This window comes from Rhinatrema bivittatum, chromosome 4 (genome assembly GCF_901001135.1).
Source record: "Rhinatrema bivittatum chromosome 4, aRhiBiv1.1, whole genome shotgun sequence".
NCBI classification, from domain to species: Eukaryota; Metazoa; Chordata; class Amphibia; order Gymnophiona; family Rhinatrematidae; genus Rhinatrema; species Rhinatrema bivittatum.
In genome coordinates this window covers 368,823,729-368,838,963 of record NC_042618.1, presented here as the reverse complement: position 1 = coordinate 368,838,963, position 15,235 = coordinate 368,823,729, and the positions used below count along the sequence as shown (strand labels likewise).

Genomic DNA, 15,235 nt, shown 5'->3' with positions numbered 1-15,235 from the left:
CTTTGTGGTGCAGTGGCTGAACTGGAACACTCTCTCCTAGACATCTGAAAATAGATATCCCAGTCTGGTAGTCCTTACTCTGTCTCCAACCATATATCCATTCTTCAAATCTCAAGACCTCTCTTGGTTCTCTCAGGATCTTTCTTGGACCCCAATAAATCTCCCTCCTCCTCATGCCGAGGGCTCCAACCTTGAGCATGGGGGTAACCTGCATGAAACGACAGTTACTATCTTTGACAACTTGCTGGGCAGATTGGATGGACCACCTGGGTCTTTTTCTGCCATCATTTACTATGTTACTATGTAACCACATTCCCAGGATGGAAACTTGGATGTGAAAGGAAATGAGCCCAAAATGAGCTCATGAGTAGTATTAAACACACTCCTTTACAAGACATCTCTCACTGAGGAGTGTCAGGAAACATTACACATCACACATTTAGCATCTGTGAAGACTGATGAATATAGTATTTTAATCATTTGTTTTATTTTGTGATTGCCTGATTTTTAATAAAAACAGCAAAGGACACTTTGATACCCAGGGTACCTGTCTCCTGCGATGTTGCGGGTAAGGACTGCAAAATTCTGCCCTTGCCACGGATTTGGCCATGCCTCACCAAATTGCATGGGCAACCAGAGACTTTCTCAAAAACTGCATTGGTTGGACATTGCCACTCTCCCACCCAACTGCCCCAGAAGAAAATGATTGGTGGTAATGTGAGAAGGGCAACTTTGCCCTCTTCGCACCCCCATCCTCCACTGGATTCCCTCACTCACCTGCTCATTAAGGTGATGGAGAGTAGATGTATGGCCTCGTAGTGCCTCCAATGCCACTGCCTCCTCCTCCTCCCTTGTCAAGTCATTGCATCAAACTTTGAATTACGTTGTTCAGTGCAATGCTGGGGTCCAGCATGGGAGGAGACAAAGCAGGGCCTGGAGGCATTGCAAAACCGACCATATAACACCCAACCTCAAAGACCTACACTGGCTCCCTATCCCATCCCGCATCCTTTTCAAAACACTCACTATCATACACAAATCCATCCACAAAAATAATTCCTCCTGGCTCAGCGAAGCACTCCAACTTACACAATCTGCCCGCCCCACCAGAGCAAACCGCAAATGCACACTACAAGTCCCACCCCTCAAGAAGGCACGTCTCACAGCAACAAGGGATCGTGCCCTGTCTATTGCTGGCCCGACTCAGTGGAATTCTCTACCCTACAACCTTCGCCTCGAGCCATGCCCATTTAAATTCAGGAAAATGCTTAAAGACTTGGCTCTTTTACCAGGCTTTCCCTGATTAATGTAGATAATTGCTGCTCCTTTTCTCTCCCCCTTCCCTTTCCCTTCATAACTCTTAGCAACTCGCACCCTGTAAATTTGTAAATATGTTTTCCCCTGTTTATTTTAATTCACATTGTTTTCTGTTCTTATTTTCTCAGGCTCCCCGTTTGAGTCGTCTACTATTTGTTTTCTAGGTTGTCCCCGTCCCCCCCTTTTCCCTGTTCATTGTAATTTCCACCTTTCTGTTACAATGTAAACCGATATGATGTGTATTTTAATGTCAGTATGAAAAAGCTGTTGAAATAAATAAATAAATTCTGAGCACGCCATGCTTCTCCGTAAGGTCGAGGGCTTGGGGAAGCCAGGATTCCAAAATGGCCACCAGCTCACCATCTTTCAGGGTTTCAGGGAGACCAATAAAGCGTAAGTTCCCCCACCCTGATCTGTTCTCAAGATCATCAATCTTTTTAGCTTGCCGCTCATTTTCAGCTTGCAGATCTACAATTTGTTCCTCCAGGCTCATGGCCTCAAATTTTTTATATAACTTATCAAATTTTTCGTTGAGCACCAAGACTACAGCCTCCACCATCTCAGTAACCTTCCCGTCTCATTGTTCAGGAGACAAGGGGAACCAGCTGCCGGCGTCATTTTGAGCGCCATCTGCCTATATTTGTCTGGGCCTCTCCGCTGCAGTTTCGCTGCCATCCGCTCAGTTTGAAGGCGATTTCAAATCTAAGCAGCTCTGACGAGGCGCAGAAGGTTGCTATAGGAGCAAAAGTGGGCAAGAAGGCGAAAAAGGACATGTTAGAGAAACAATCTGGAGGGAGGGAGAGCGGAGCTCTGCAGGAACACGTCATATATGCTCATTTTTATGCATTCAGTGTTTTGAAAATTCACTGTTAAGGCTCTTATCATGGGGGGCAGCTGGGGTTGTGTTTTTATTAAATTGAATATAAAAGTGCATTAAAAAGTAATGCCCCACATATGGAAAACCATAAATTTAGCATAGTAATGAGCTAATTAGTTTTTACTATGTTATTTTCATAGCCCACTTTATGTACTTTTTTAACGTGAAATTTAAATACAGTCTTATGGCTGTTAACTGCTAGCATGCTGAGCACAGTTGGGAGAAAATAAACTAATTAAAATGCTGGAGCATCCATATTCAAAGGGACATGCTCACTTTCACATAGCCTTTTGAATGTGGCCATGTTTTGCATATTATTAGCATAGTACATAACTTTGCTAACCATGAGGATATCACACATGGCAAAAAAAAAGCCTGCTAAAATCAACAAACACTTTTTAGTATATAAGACCCCAGATGATTCCTTGATATATTTCTTGCACATGAAGGCAACACAGTAACTTAAAGCTTGATTTATGATCATGCCAGAACAAGATATTTGATTATTGATAGCATCATGGAATGTTGTGTGTTATCATTTGTATAACCAGTGAATAGTTTTCAGAATGCAACAGGTAGTTTTTCTTTAGGGACCTGTGTTTGTGTGGTGTTGGAGGTCTATTTAAAAAAACAAATAAATGATCCTTTCATAACCATGAAGGGGAAGGCATGTGCTGATGAATACAGGCAGAGAAGAGTGCTTGATTGATCATCATTTGATGATTAGTTTTGTCATCCTTGACATAGCTTAAAATGTACACTCTGGATTATATGCACTCCATCTTGCAATTAATGCCATTTGCTGATGTACTCTATTTCAAACTACTGTCAATATGTGTTTAGGCTTCAGAACCTAAGGGGCGGATTTTCAGAGCCCTGCTCGCGTAAATCCGCCCAAAACCGGGCGGATTTACGCGAGCAGGGCCCTGCTCGCCGGTAAGCCTATTTTACATAGGCCTACCGGCGCGCGCAGAGCCCCGGGACTCGCGTAAGTCCCGGAGTTTTCGGAGGGGGCGTGTCGGGGGCGGTCCCGGTCGTCGCAGCGTTTTCGGGGCGTGTCGGCAGCGTTTTGGGGGCGGGTACGGGGGCGTGGCTACGGCCCGGGGCGGTCCGGGGCATGGCCGCGCCCTCCGTACCCGCCCCCAGGTCGCGGCCCGGCGCGCAGGCTCCGGGAGGCGTAAATCCCCCAACAAAGGTAAGGGGGGGGTATAGACAGGTCCGGGCGGGTGGGTTAGGTAGAGGAAGGGAGGGGAAGGTGAGGGGAGGGTGTTAGAGGATTCCCTCCGAGGCCGCTCCGATTTCGGAGCGGCCTCGGAGGGAACGGGGATAGGCTGCGCGGCTTGGCGCGCGCCGGCTATACAAAATCCATAGCCTTGCGCGCTCCGATCCAGGTTTTTTAGTAGATACGCGCGGCTCCGCGCGTATCTACTAAAATCCAGCGTACTTTTGTTTGCGCCTGAGTGCAAACAAAAGTAGGCCTATTCGCGCTCCTTTTAAAATCCGCCCCTAAATGTTTACTAAAGCTATTATAACTGAAACAAAATAAGTCATGTCTATTACAGATATCAGTGATTCAGGTAAATTGAACTTTGTTGAATTCATTCTGCAGGTGGAGATTGGACAAACAGTAAAAGCTTATGTTAGAGTGCTGGATAACTCCAAGAAGCCTTTCCTGGCGAAATATTTTACTTTCATGGACTTGACATTGAAAGCAGTCTCTCAGCTAGTTTCACTGAGGTAAATTAGTTTACAATATTTTCAGATAAAAAAAAATGGAAGCAGTATTTTTATTGGACTGGTTGACAGACTGGGTAAAATGTAAAGTATTCCTATGCATCCTTGTGCTTTTTAATGTATTTTCTTTAAAACCTGGGTTGTGTTCATACTTCAATCTGATAGTATGAGACATAAGAGGAAATGTATGCTACATAGTTTTCTACCAGCTCCTGGTTGCTTATATATATTAAAATTATATGTGTAGTAATTATTTATTATTCATAAGCTATAATCAGTACACAAAGCGGTACATGGAGATATGGTAGGTAAATGATTTCTGCTCTAAGAATAATACAGTTTAAGACGGGAAAGATTACAGAAAATGCAGAGAAGTTTGCTGATGTGCTCAAGATCTTATAAGACAGTGGCTTTCATCCTGTCCTCAGGGACTACCTGACCAGTCTGGTTGTCAGTACACCCGTAATAAATATGCATGAGATATATTTGCAATGTATGCAAGTTACAGTGTATACAAATATATCTCATGCATATTCAGACTGAGGACTGGGTTGAGAACCTGAAAGGTCTTAGTTTTTTTTATCTAATTGCTAGGCTACATTGGCAGTTTGCAATGAAGATGGTCCATTTTCAATGTCAACCTGCCACCATGCAGCTCAACCTACTAAAGAAGAAAAGAAATAGACTAGATATCCCTGAGGCTGCCCCCTTCTGGGAGGTCCATATTCAGGGCTCCCCAAATAGCTTTGCATCGGTTTAAGCTATGTTTATGCAGCTGAGCTGTAAACAAATGATTGATTATATATCACGTTTAGCTATTGAATCAGCAGCAAGTGTTCATCCCAGTTCCTTTTCAGCTGGGAAAGTAGAAAAAGAATACTGTATTAGCACACATACATTAAAATTAGCTAAAAGGCATACAGCAATGCAAAGGTTTTGAGTTGGTACTAATTTCCATAATTCAGAACTGTTAGGGTCAAAGAAGTTGTAAATTGGTCATGGTTAAGGATTAAGAAAGCAACTGTTCAGAATACAGCACAAAAGTGATTAACCAGAAGGGAACTGGGGTACAACTCTCTTGAATCTTTTTAGACCTTTTAACAGAGTTTGAGCGCAATTTTCACTATGCTGCTTTGTGGTAACATATGCAGGTACTTTACACCCATGTCATTTTAGGTGGATTTTTAGCCAGAAACTACCCAGATAGTCTGTCCTTGATATGTGGTCCTTGATATGTGGATCTCTTCACCCTGTTATGTGTGTTGTTCGAGTTGGGCACAGGAAGCTACTTTTGAAAACTTAATATGTGTGGAAAACCTCTGATCTGGTCAGCTAACACTTCAGTTAGCCGTCCAGATCGTTTTGAAAATTGCTCTCAAAGGCCAATTTTTTAAACACTTTCAGTGGGCTAAAAGCATTTTGGATAGAGAGAGGGGGCTAGAGGCAAGTCAAAAGAAAAGCAAATGAAATGGTGCAGGGTCTGTATTGGAAGCCATATGACAGACTTGAGGATTTAAAAATGTATAGCTTAGAGGAGAAGAGAGACAGGGCCATATGATGCAGACTTTTAAATACTTGAAAGTTATAAGTATGAACAAGAGACAAACTTTTTTCAATGGAAAATAAGTTCTGGAATTAGAGGACATGATATGAACTCAAGACCAGCATTGGAAAATATTTTTTCATTGAAGGGGTGGTGGATATATGAAAGTGGTGGAGAAAAATAAAATTTAAGAGTATCTGAATTCAAGAAGGCATGGGATAAACACAAAAGATCCCTAGGATTGTAAATGAAGCACTAAGGTAACATGTACAGAGAGACTGTTACAAATATAAACCTGCACAGAACAGCAGTTACAACGCTGAGAAATCTTGAACTGCAACCTGGATGGGGGATTTGTGTCTCTTTCTGCTGTCATTTACTATGTTGAGTAAATCAGCTGCCTGAAAATTGCCCAAAGTCTGTGTTTTGTTCCGAACTGAGAGGGGCATGTTTAGGTTGGGGAGGAAAAGTATGAATGTAGTTATCAAATCTACATTCATACTTTCAGACAAAGTTCTACCACAGAAAAAACAGGTGCAAGGAACCACATGTACTTTGTACCCATGGCAAGTTTCAAAGTTGAAATGTTTCATCAACGTTGGCTTGGAGAATTTGTGTAAAGCCTGCAGTAAAGCCTTTGTCCCAGTGCAGACACTGTGAAAATTGCTACCAGTACGTGTGTTTTGAGAGAAAATCATCAGATTCTACATGCTTAGCTACCAGTTTACCACATGTTCTGAGACTAACCTTGTCTGTGTGAAAAGAATTTCAAAGTGATGCTGTTGGAATACATTAAGGTAATTCCCTTACTGCCCACATTGGTGCAAAGTGTGTAGGGACTTTTTACCCGCAGACTTTGCCCAATTTTTCCAAAGTGATCTCAGGGAAACTACGTGCACCCATTGACACCTACTATGTCGTGTTGGCAGTGCACTCATGGGTTTGAAAATTCAAAAGTATGTGCAAAAGTGCAAGCCCTACCCCCACCCCTGTCCCAGGAATGCTGCTTCTCACTGCGGGTAAAGTTTCTCATGTAGTGGTGCTACATGCATAAGAGTATCCACACAGGGAAGGCAATTTTCAAAAAGGCCATTTCCACAGGTGAAACCTTGTTTTTACCTGCAGAAATGGCTTTCAGACTTGCACTCTAAAGGGTCAGTTTGTCTAGAAGGGAAATGCTCCACTCCAGATTACTGACTGAACAAAGAGGTAACCTTTGAGATCAGAGAGATGTAGGTTCCATCGTATCTAAATAGTCCAAGAGTAGAATAGCTCTGGGATACATTTCTAGAGAAAGCTGTCCTGGTTTTGACTGTGGATGTGATTATCATGGGTGGGTGAAGTTCAAGAGGACACACAGATCTGTGGGTATGACAGTCTGCTTAGATTGTAGATGCTTCTATAGGGATGCCGTTTTCAAGGGCATGAGAACACCTTTTCCAATAGCAGATAAAATTCAGTTTCCTTTTGTCCCCCATAGTGAACTTTGGTCGTTTTTCAGCCTAGCCTAGCATGTTAGAGGGAGGGCAGATTTTCAAAGCAGTTTACATGCAGAAATTGGCTGTCTGAAAATTGTCCCTCCCCCTTACTTTTAGCTGTGTTTAGAGGAGTCATTCCTGAGGGCATTCCTGGGTGTTTAGGACAGGAAACTAAAAACACACTTGTAGATGGCATTTCCAGCTCTATGCACAAAAAGCAGGTACAGTTATGTTTGTGCATACTTTTTGTGTGCATACTTTGTATCCGCTGCAAGTTCTAAAGCCAAAGTATACTTTTGATTTCAAAATTGGGGCAATTTCCAAACGATCCATTTTGAGACAGAATTCATGGAATTTGAAATTTGCCCCTTATGTGGACAATCTCTGGACATTCTGAGTTCATGTAAATGTTATTTCAAGCTTTTAGAGTTGAAATGTGTTCTCCAGTAGACTGAAATAGATTTATTATTGTGTTTGGGATGTTGGACTATGGAGTGTTAGAGTGGAATGTACAATTCATCGGATGGTGGCAGTAAGGTCATAGTCTGTTGAATAATAATTTTACTATAGAAGGCCATATGTAATCATTTCCCAATAGATACAAAACAGAAAAAACTCTTTAGTACACTTGGCTTTTAGTATATAGATTTCTCTTAGTTGTGTACTTCCATCTGTTATGCCATGAATACCTGTCATGTAGTGTACTAATTTGTATATTTAATATGCATTGCACTTGGGTACTATATGCACTTATTTTTGCCATACTGTGCTTTGTTTATGTCACTGAAAAGTTATGCTTCTGAACCAGAGGCTTATGAGTCATCTTATACAGTGCTCAAGTTTTAGTACAAGATGGAACTGATTTCCAGGTTTTAAGGTTATGAAAATGACATTTGGTGGGTTTCTCTCTGGTGTTCATTTCTCAAAGTACCACCAAAATAACTAAGGTTGCATGTTACTGCTATGTGCTGTGGCTTTTAGTGCCTTATGTACAGGTTTTAACAATGCAGTACTTCATTTACTAAATCATTTACATTTTTTCTCTTTAATTTATAATCTATCCAGTCCAATTAATGAAGACCTCGATGGCTGTACTGCTGTGTTTTCAGTCCATGGCGAGTCCATAGGCCAGACCAGCCTGACAGCTTCCGTTTACATCCATGAGAACAAGAGACTCAACTCTGCACCACAACAAATTGAAGTAAAACACTTATTTTCAAATAATATTTGTTTAAATGCAAGTACGAGTCCAGTAAGCAGAATCTTTTCTAAATTAACACTGAAGGCCCTGTGTGTAAAATAAATTTGGTAAGCATGGTGCATCTCAAGAACTGATCTCTATGGTCTCAAAAGCTTTTGCACTGCAGCATAAGAACACACTGCTAGTCCAAAAAAAGGTGTCACAGCCTACAAAGATTGGCATTTTCTACAGGACGCCTATTCCTACTAGAACTGTGCATGGCAAGAATTGTGAGAAACCTTTTAGAAGTGAGGACTCTGTGGGCAAGCTGTACTGAAAGGCTCTTCCCATTTCTGTTTGTATGGGAAAACCTTTAGTTCGGCTGGATATTCAGCTGCACTTATCCGGCTAAAAATGTGACCGACTATCTGGCTCAGTCTGATCGCACAAAATTTATGTGGTCAGATTTGGGCCTGCCTTTTATGCAACCACACAAAGTTTACTTTATATAGATAGCACTGAATATTGTACTGTCTAGCTAAATTGAAAAGCCTGCCCGGTGAATGTCCCTTTCCATTTCTTACCCAGTTAATTCTAATAAAATTAGAATTAAAGAGGGAGAATTTTGAGCTAAGTTTTTTTTTGGGTTTTTTTTTACCTGGCTAAAAACTGATTTTAGCCAGGTAAATCTTTTGAAAATAGATGCTGTATTTAAAAAGTGAACAACATAAATTAAAATAATATATTGATATTGCTGTACAATATCAATAAGGGCTGTAGAGCTACTAAGTGTTAAAATCATCTGGCAGGTATTCCAAATTATAAGCCAACATTTGCTGCATATTTTATGTACTTGTATATATCTTTTCATATATGAAAGTATGACTTATTGGGGGTTCAACTGTCACTTAGTTTCATTCCCTATATACACTTATTTGCAATGAATGGTTAAATGCAACAAGTGAGATGAATGGAGGGTTCCCAGGAATTAAATGAAAATTGTAGTTTCTTTTGTTTTTCCCATTCAAGTCTATGACTCATTGAGAAGTGCTGCAATGAGACTAGTAAATATAGCAACCAAGAAATTCCTGAGTGAGATAGTAGCCAGGACAGAGCCGAGATGGGCAGAGAGAGAAAGTTGACATGACAGAGGAATGTCAAGATGAAGCTGACCTGCTCCTGACGATACACCTTGGAGGTTTTACTATCACTCAGCCTTGCTGCTATACCCCTGGCTCTACACATTAAGGGTTTTAATGCCACTCTGCCTTGCTGCTATATCCCTTATGCTACATTTTGGGGTCATGCTGCCACTCTCCCTATTTGCCAGTTCCCGTGATGTTACACTTGGGGGTCTTGGCTCACACACTGCTTTGCTGCTTTATCCCAGACTCTACGCCTTAGGGTGTTCTTGCCACTGTGACTGGCTCTTTTTGTACCTGTTAAGAATGTTTTGGGGTCTTCATTCCATTCTTTATGCTGTTTTTCTCCCTTTCAGTGCTTGGGTTTTTCTGCATCCTTGCTGCTTTGTTCCCCCTTCATGGTGCCTTAAGATAGTCATGCCACTCTTGGTGCCCATTTGCCTCTTTCATGCTGTTTTTGGGGGTTCATGCCACTATTGGTACCCTCTTTTGAAGCATTAGGATGTTCTTGGCACTCTTGCTACTGCTTTGCTACTCTGAATGTGCCTTGGAGAACTGTTAACTCTCGGTACTCTTTTGCCCCTTTACAGTGATTTGGCCTATTCATGCCACTTTGTGTCACCTTGCCACAATCATGGTGCCTTGGAATCCTCTTACACCTTTTGATGTTATCTACCCACAAGTCATTAGAATTGACTAGAAAACCCCCAATTTTGAAGCCCAAAATAGGCTGCATTACTTCCCTCATTAACTTTAATTGGTGATGAATAAATGAAAAATATTTTATTTTAAACTAATGAAACACATGGAGGTGACCTATAAAAGGAATGAATGAACCAAAATGAAAATTTTGCCTTTCCATATCCCTACTATATATGTACAAATTTTTACACCGAGAGAGTCCAAAAGGAATGCCAGATAGTAAATAAAGAAAAAAATAGAATTGGTCCCCAGATAATCTTCATTTCATTATTATATACCACAACATGCCAAACTTTTAAATGATACTGATATATAGTGGACCATCATTATGGGCATGTAAAGGCGAGCAACTACCCTTCAACAAGCCCCATATATAATCATATAGTTCTATTTTAGGAATCCATCTTTTTTCTCATTTTGCTACACCAGTCCAGATTAGTGGGTTATCTCTGCCTATTAGCAGATGGAGAAAGAGGACATATCCTTTTTCAGTTACATCATCACTTAGTTTATAGGTTGGTGCTACACCTACAATAGCCATTAGACATGTGCATTTGTTTTAGATGAATTAGATAATTTCAACAAAATTGTCTAATTCGTCCTGTTTCGGGAGTGCCCTGAAATGAACAATAATTTGCCGAATTTCAGGAAAAATTAGAATTTCGTTTGTGTGCATTAACACGACATTAGCAAAATACGAAAAAAAACCTGAAACGTGGGAAAAACGAAGTTAACCATAGGAAAAACGAAGTACGAAATGATACGATATATAAAAATGATACACATCTCTAAATAGCCTGTATTTTTCTGTCTCCAGCAGATGGCAGACATATGCTGGACTGGTGCAAAAGGATTTCTTGGCTCCCAGGGCAACAGTTTACATGCTGTTTTCCCTGGTAGCGCAGGATCTCTGATCCTAGGGTAGCAATTTTTGTGATTGTTCCCCTAGTGGAGCAGGCCTAAATCATGGTTCCCAGGTTCTCTTCATAGCCTGGATGACCAGGGCTTAGAATTTGCCTCCCAGGAATCCCTCCAGGGCCTGGTTGAGCAAAGGTCTGGATTGTGACTCCTGGCTTCCCTTCAGGGCCTGATTGAGCAAAGGCCTGGATCATGACCATTGGGCTCCCTTTTGGGTCTGGTTGAACACCATCTGAAAGTGACTCCCTGGTTGAACAGGACATGACAGGTGGCTCAGGACCATGTGAGTAGCTCCCAGACCTCCAGCCAAGCCAAGCCTGGTTGAGATTTGAGAGATCTGGTAAGGGAAGCCATTGACAAGTCCACCTCTATCTGAGGCTTGTGGGTGTGGGTACTCCTTCCTTCAAGCCCTGCAACACCCCCTCCCATCTGCCCCCACGTGCGCTTGGGTTTAATTCCCTTATCTCTGGACTGAGAAGGCTAGGCAACAGCGGTAAAGCTTTTTTTTAAAAGTATAGCCAGCTGCAGTCCTTCAGCAGCTGCCGCAGGGGAGAGTTTACAGAGCAGGAATCAGAGGGCCTTCTCCTTTCTAGAAACCCTCCAATCAGGTGTAAATATTCACTGTTTTGGTGGGTAGAACTGTTGGGGGGACTCGGCCTGCCCTTATAAAGTTAACACCTCTGGCACTTTTCCCTACCAAAGGTATGTTTAGATGGAGGCCACTACTGTTGTGGAGAAACCAGCCTAACAAGAGTGTTTTTGGTGACAGATTCTAGAATCTACAGCTATTCAGAGAGTGACGGAACTTTCAATTGTTTGCGCCTTTTCCCATGCACAGGACAAGGTAGAGTAAAGCAGACAGCCTTGATACCCAGGGAATCCACCCTGGCAGCTCCAGCCATCAGTTTGGGGTATCCCATGCGGCTACATATTTACCACTTGTACTGATATTGGTTAGAGACCCTCGGGGCCTAGTGGCCAACCATGAGCAGAGAAGCATTTATACATATGCATTGGTGGTGTGAACCCAGCAAGATTGTTCAGCACAGGCTCATTTTCAGAGAGCATCATGTTAAAGGTATAATGAAGACTTGCAATTTACGCCATGTACAGAGGAGTCTGTTTTACTCTTTCATTCCTGATATGCTTGTTAGAAAGTTCATGGGCCCCAAGGAAATAATACCACTTGCTCCTCCCTCAGACTCTGAGTCTGTCACAGCACATAAAATATTTTGGGTGGGCAAAAAAAAAAAGAAAGGATCTGATCCCTGAGTGGGAGTCCAGGAACCTTAATGGGACTTTTCTACCCTCTTCCTAGGGGACCTTCTTCCCATCAGGGTTGTTGAGCCCTCCTGCCCTAGGCTGGCTAGTCAACCTTTGGCTCTAGGAGGCTTCCTCCACTGGACTCCCTTGTGGCCAGCAGGGGAGCTGATCGTGGTGGAGGATATTCCCTTGGAAAACCAAGAATAAGGTCTGTTTGACTCTGAAGGATGCTTCTCGGTCTTCAGGTTATTCTATAAAGAGAGATTTGTTCTTGCTTCTCTTTTGGGTTGATGAAATAGTATTGGCCGGACCATAAGACAGGTGTTGGGTTTGTGGCATATTGTGGACTCTTCGTCGAAGTGGTGATGACTGATGACTCCTCCCATGGGGAACCACAACGATTGACTAGACTCTTAGTAAACAGACACTGTGGAGAGAAAACTTTATTATACTACAGTTGATGAGTTTGAATCTTGCCCAAGGAACGGACAGTGCTGTAGTCCAGCGAAATCACAGTAAGCTCAGACAGTCTCTGTAGATGATGGTCTCACCCAGATGTAGCAACAGTCCGGTAGTGTTCCGCAGTGCAGGATAGGCCATGAACCTGAAGGATGGAATGAGAGAGCTGGAGCGTAGTGATACTCACAGAGTAGCAGTGCTGATAACTTCCTTCGGTAGTTGAATGAAGAGAGGGTCCCGAGGTGCAGGATACCCTGAGCAGAATAGGCCCTCAAGCGAGTACCTAGGAGCGCCGAGGGCTCCTGAAAGAAAGCAGACAGGACCCCCGAGGGGCGGGTGTCCTTAAGGTTAGGCAGATTAACCCTGGAGGGCAAGTAGACGTGAGAGGCCTCCGAAGAGCGGGTACCCAGAGCTTCCGTAGTAGCAAGATACCCCGGAGGGTATTGAGGAATCCAAGTGAGCAGCTTAGAAGCGATCAGAGTAGCAAAACCGAAGTCCTTGCTAACTCGTTCAATTGGAGCAGAGTGGAGGATTAAATACATAGAGGTACTAACGTCATGCGGTGGGACCGCCCCCAAGTTTCCCGCCATGACGTATTAAAAAATGTAGACAGCATGCCCTAGGAGGCCTCAGGAAGAAGCATGGCGGACGGGGACGCCCATGCTTGCTTGGCGACGCCGAGGGTTTCAGCAAATAGCAGTGGAGGCAGCCATTCTTCCAATGGAGGAGGAAAAGGGTAAAAGAGAGGTGAGGCAGAGCGGTCGCAGTCATCTGCGACCGGATGCAACAACAGAGCAGCAGGTTCAAAGTTTGAGGCCCATCTTGGTAAGTATTCCATTTTATGTTAATTGTTTGGACAAGGTCTGGGAGGGCTGAGTCCAGTGATTCACAGATTCCCAGAGGTTAGTTTCTGCTGGCCTCAGGACTACTTGAAGCCTTGGTGGCCTTGGGGATGTCAGCAGAGTCAGTCCAGGGAGGTGATACTGTGTCCAAATATTGCTCAGCCCATTTGTAGGGTGATGAATACAACAACTGTTGACATAAGGATTCTCCAGATACTCACCTGGATCATGAAGGGTCAGCTCCCCTCCCCCCCCCCCCACCCCCCAAAGCAATTCTAATAGGCAGCTGGTTGCAATGGACCCTACTGTAAGTGATTCCTTGCTCCATCAAGCCAGTGGTTCTGGTTATAGTATGGGACGGTTGGTCCCTAAAGGTTGCCACTCCTTTGTTCAAATAACTTAATGTTTCCCTGCATTTCAGCCTCCAAGAATTGGTGGTAAATGCTGTTCTGGGGAAGCTTCAGAGATTCATGCTTTGTTTCAGTAGCATTCAAGGCTCATGGTTTAACTCAGTACTCTTATTTGGGCATTTGAAAGAAAACAGCTGGTCTCCTTTGGCACTCCCTCAGTCAGAGGGCTGAGGTCCTCAGAGTATTGAGCTGAGAGATGAGCTGTGCAGGAAGTCTGGTGCCTTCCCAGACTCTGGATTTTCTGCAGGGCTTGTGTTAAACAAAGGTAGGCAGAGGCTTTCTGACAGGTGAGAGAGAGTAAATGGTTAGCTCATGTGTGAGACTTATCCCACAGAGATCCCCCAGAGGGTAGGAGTATCACCAGTCCCTAGGTTTTGTGATGGTCTTTCTGGATGTAATTCCCTGGAGCCAGGCTCACATGTGGCTTCAGATATCCTGCTAGTCCCATCAGTCCAAACACTGCAGGGTGCGTCTCCCTCTTCCACTCAATCAGGGATGGTTTGATTTCGGTGGTAGGTAGCACATTCTATCAAAAAGAATAGATCTGGACCCTTCCAGATCAGATGTAGGCATGTCAGACGTAAGGCTAGTTCACTGGAGTGTGTTCTGTCTCCCCATGCCTAGCTCAAGAGATTTTGTCCAAAGAAGAAGCATGAGGTCCTCCTAACCCATGTGATTAGTCCTTTTAAATTTCCAACATATTAGAGAGACATATGTTTTGAGAATGAATACAAATTGAAGTTTTGAATGGGTGAATTTTTCTCTAAAAACATCTGATTGGGCTATTGGGAACATGTGATCTGTCCCTTTAAATTAGAAGAGAGTTTTCCCCATTTGGTAATGCCATTTTTAGCTTGGATCGCTTTACACATTGAGAGGTGTGGCACCTCCTATGACGGTATTACAGTTAGCTTAAGGATGTGGGGGAATGTTTCAAATTTAATATTAAACACTAAAATCCTATCAAAGGAGATGAAACTTCTTTATATGTCCATGTCTAGTACCTAAGACTTGACTTAAATGTTAAAATATACTGGAAACAGTATCGGAAGAGATGCACAAAGATTATAATTTACTGCCTCCCGCCACGCTGGTCTCTGAAGAATGCTTGAGGCTCATTGTGTGATGTCTAGATCTCTGTGCAAGCAGTTGCATGGCATTTGTTCAGATTGAGCGCGGTCATTTTTAAAGATAAGGTTTTCAATTGATTTTCTTATTTAAAGACTTTTAAATAAAAAAGTATATATTCAGTAGGGATGTACATTCATCCAGGACGAATTAGGAAATTTCAAAAAAATGTCCTAATTCATCCTGGTTCGGGGAGCCCGAAACCCAAAGGAATTTTTCACGAAATTTCAGGAAAAATTTAT

The 15,235-nt window shown here is 42.8% G+C and overlaps 1 protein-coding gene across 1 annotated transcript in view; it reads left to right on the top strand.

Annotated features, from left to right (window-relative positions):
• Positions 1-15,235, top strand: part of NUP210 (nucleoporin 210) — a 307,403-nt gene that overhangs the window by 173,748 nt on the left and 118,420 nt on the right. Inside the window, 2 exon segments of the mRNA XM_029600827.1 lie at positions 3,804-3,931; positions 8,015-8,150. Of these exon segments, the coding sequence (XP_029456687.1) occupies positions 3,804-3,931; positions 8,015-8,150 (264 nt within the window).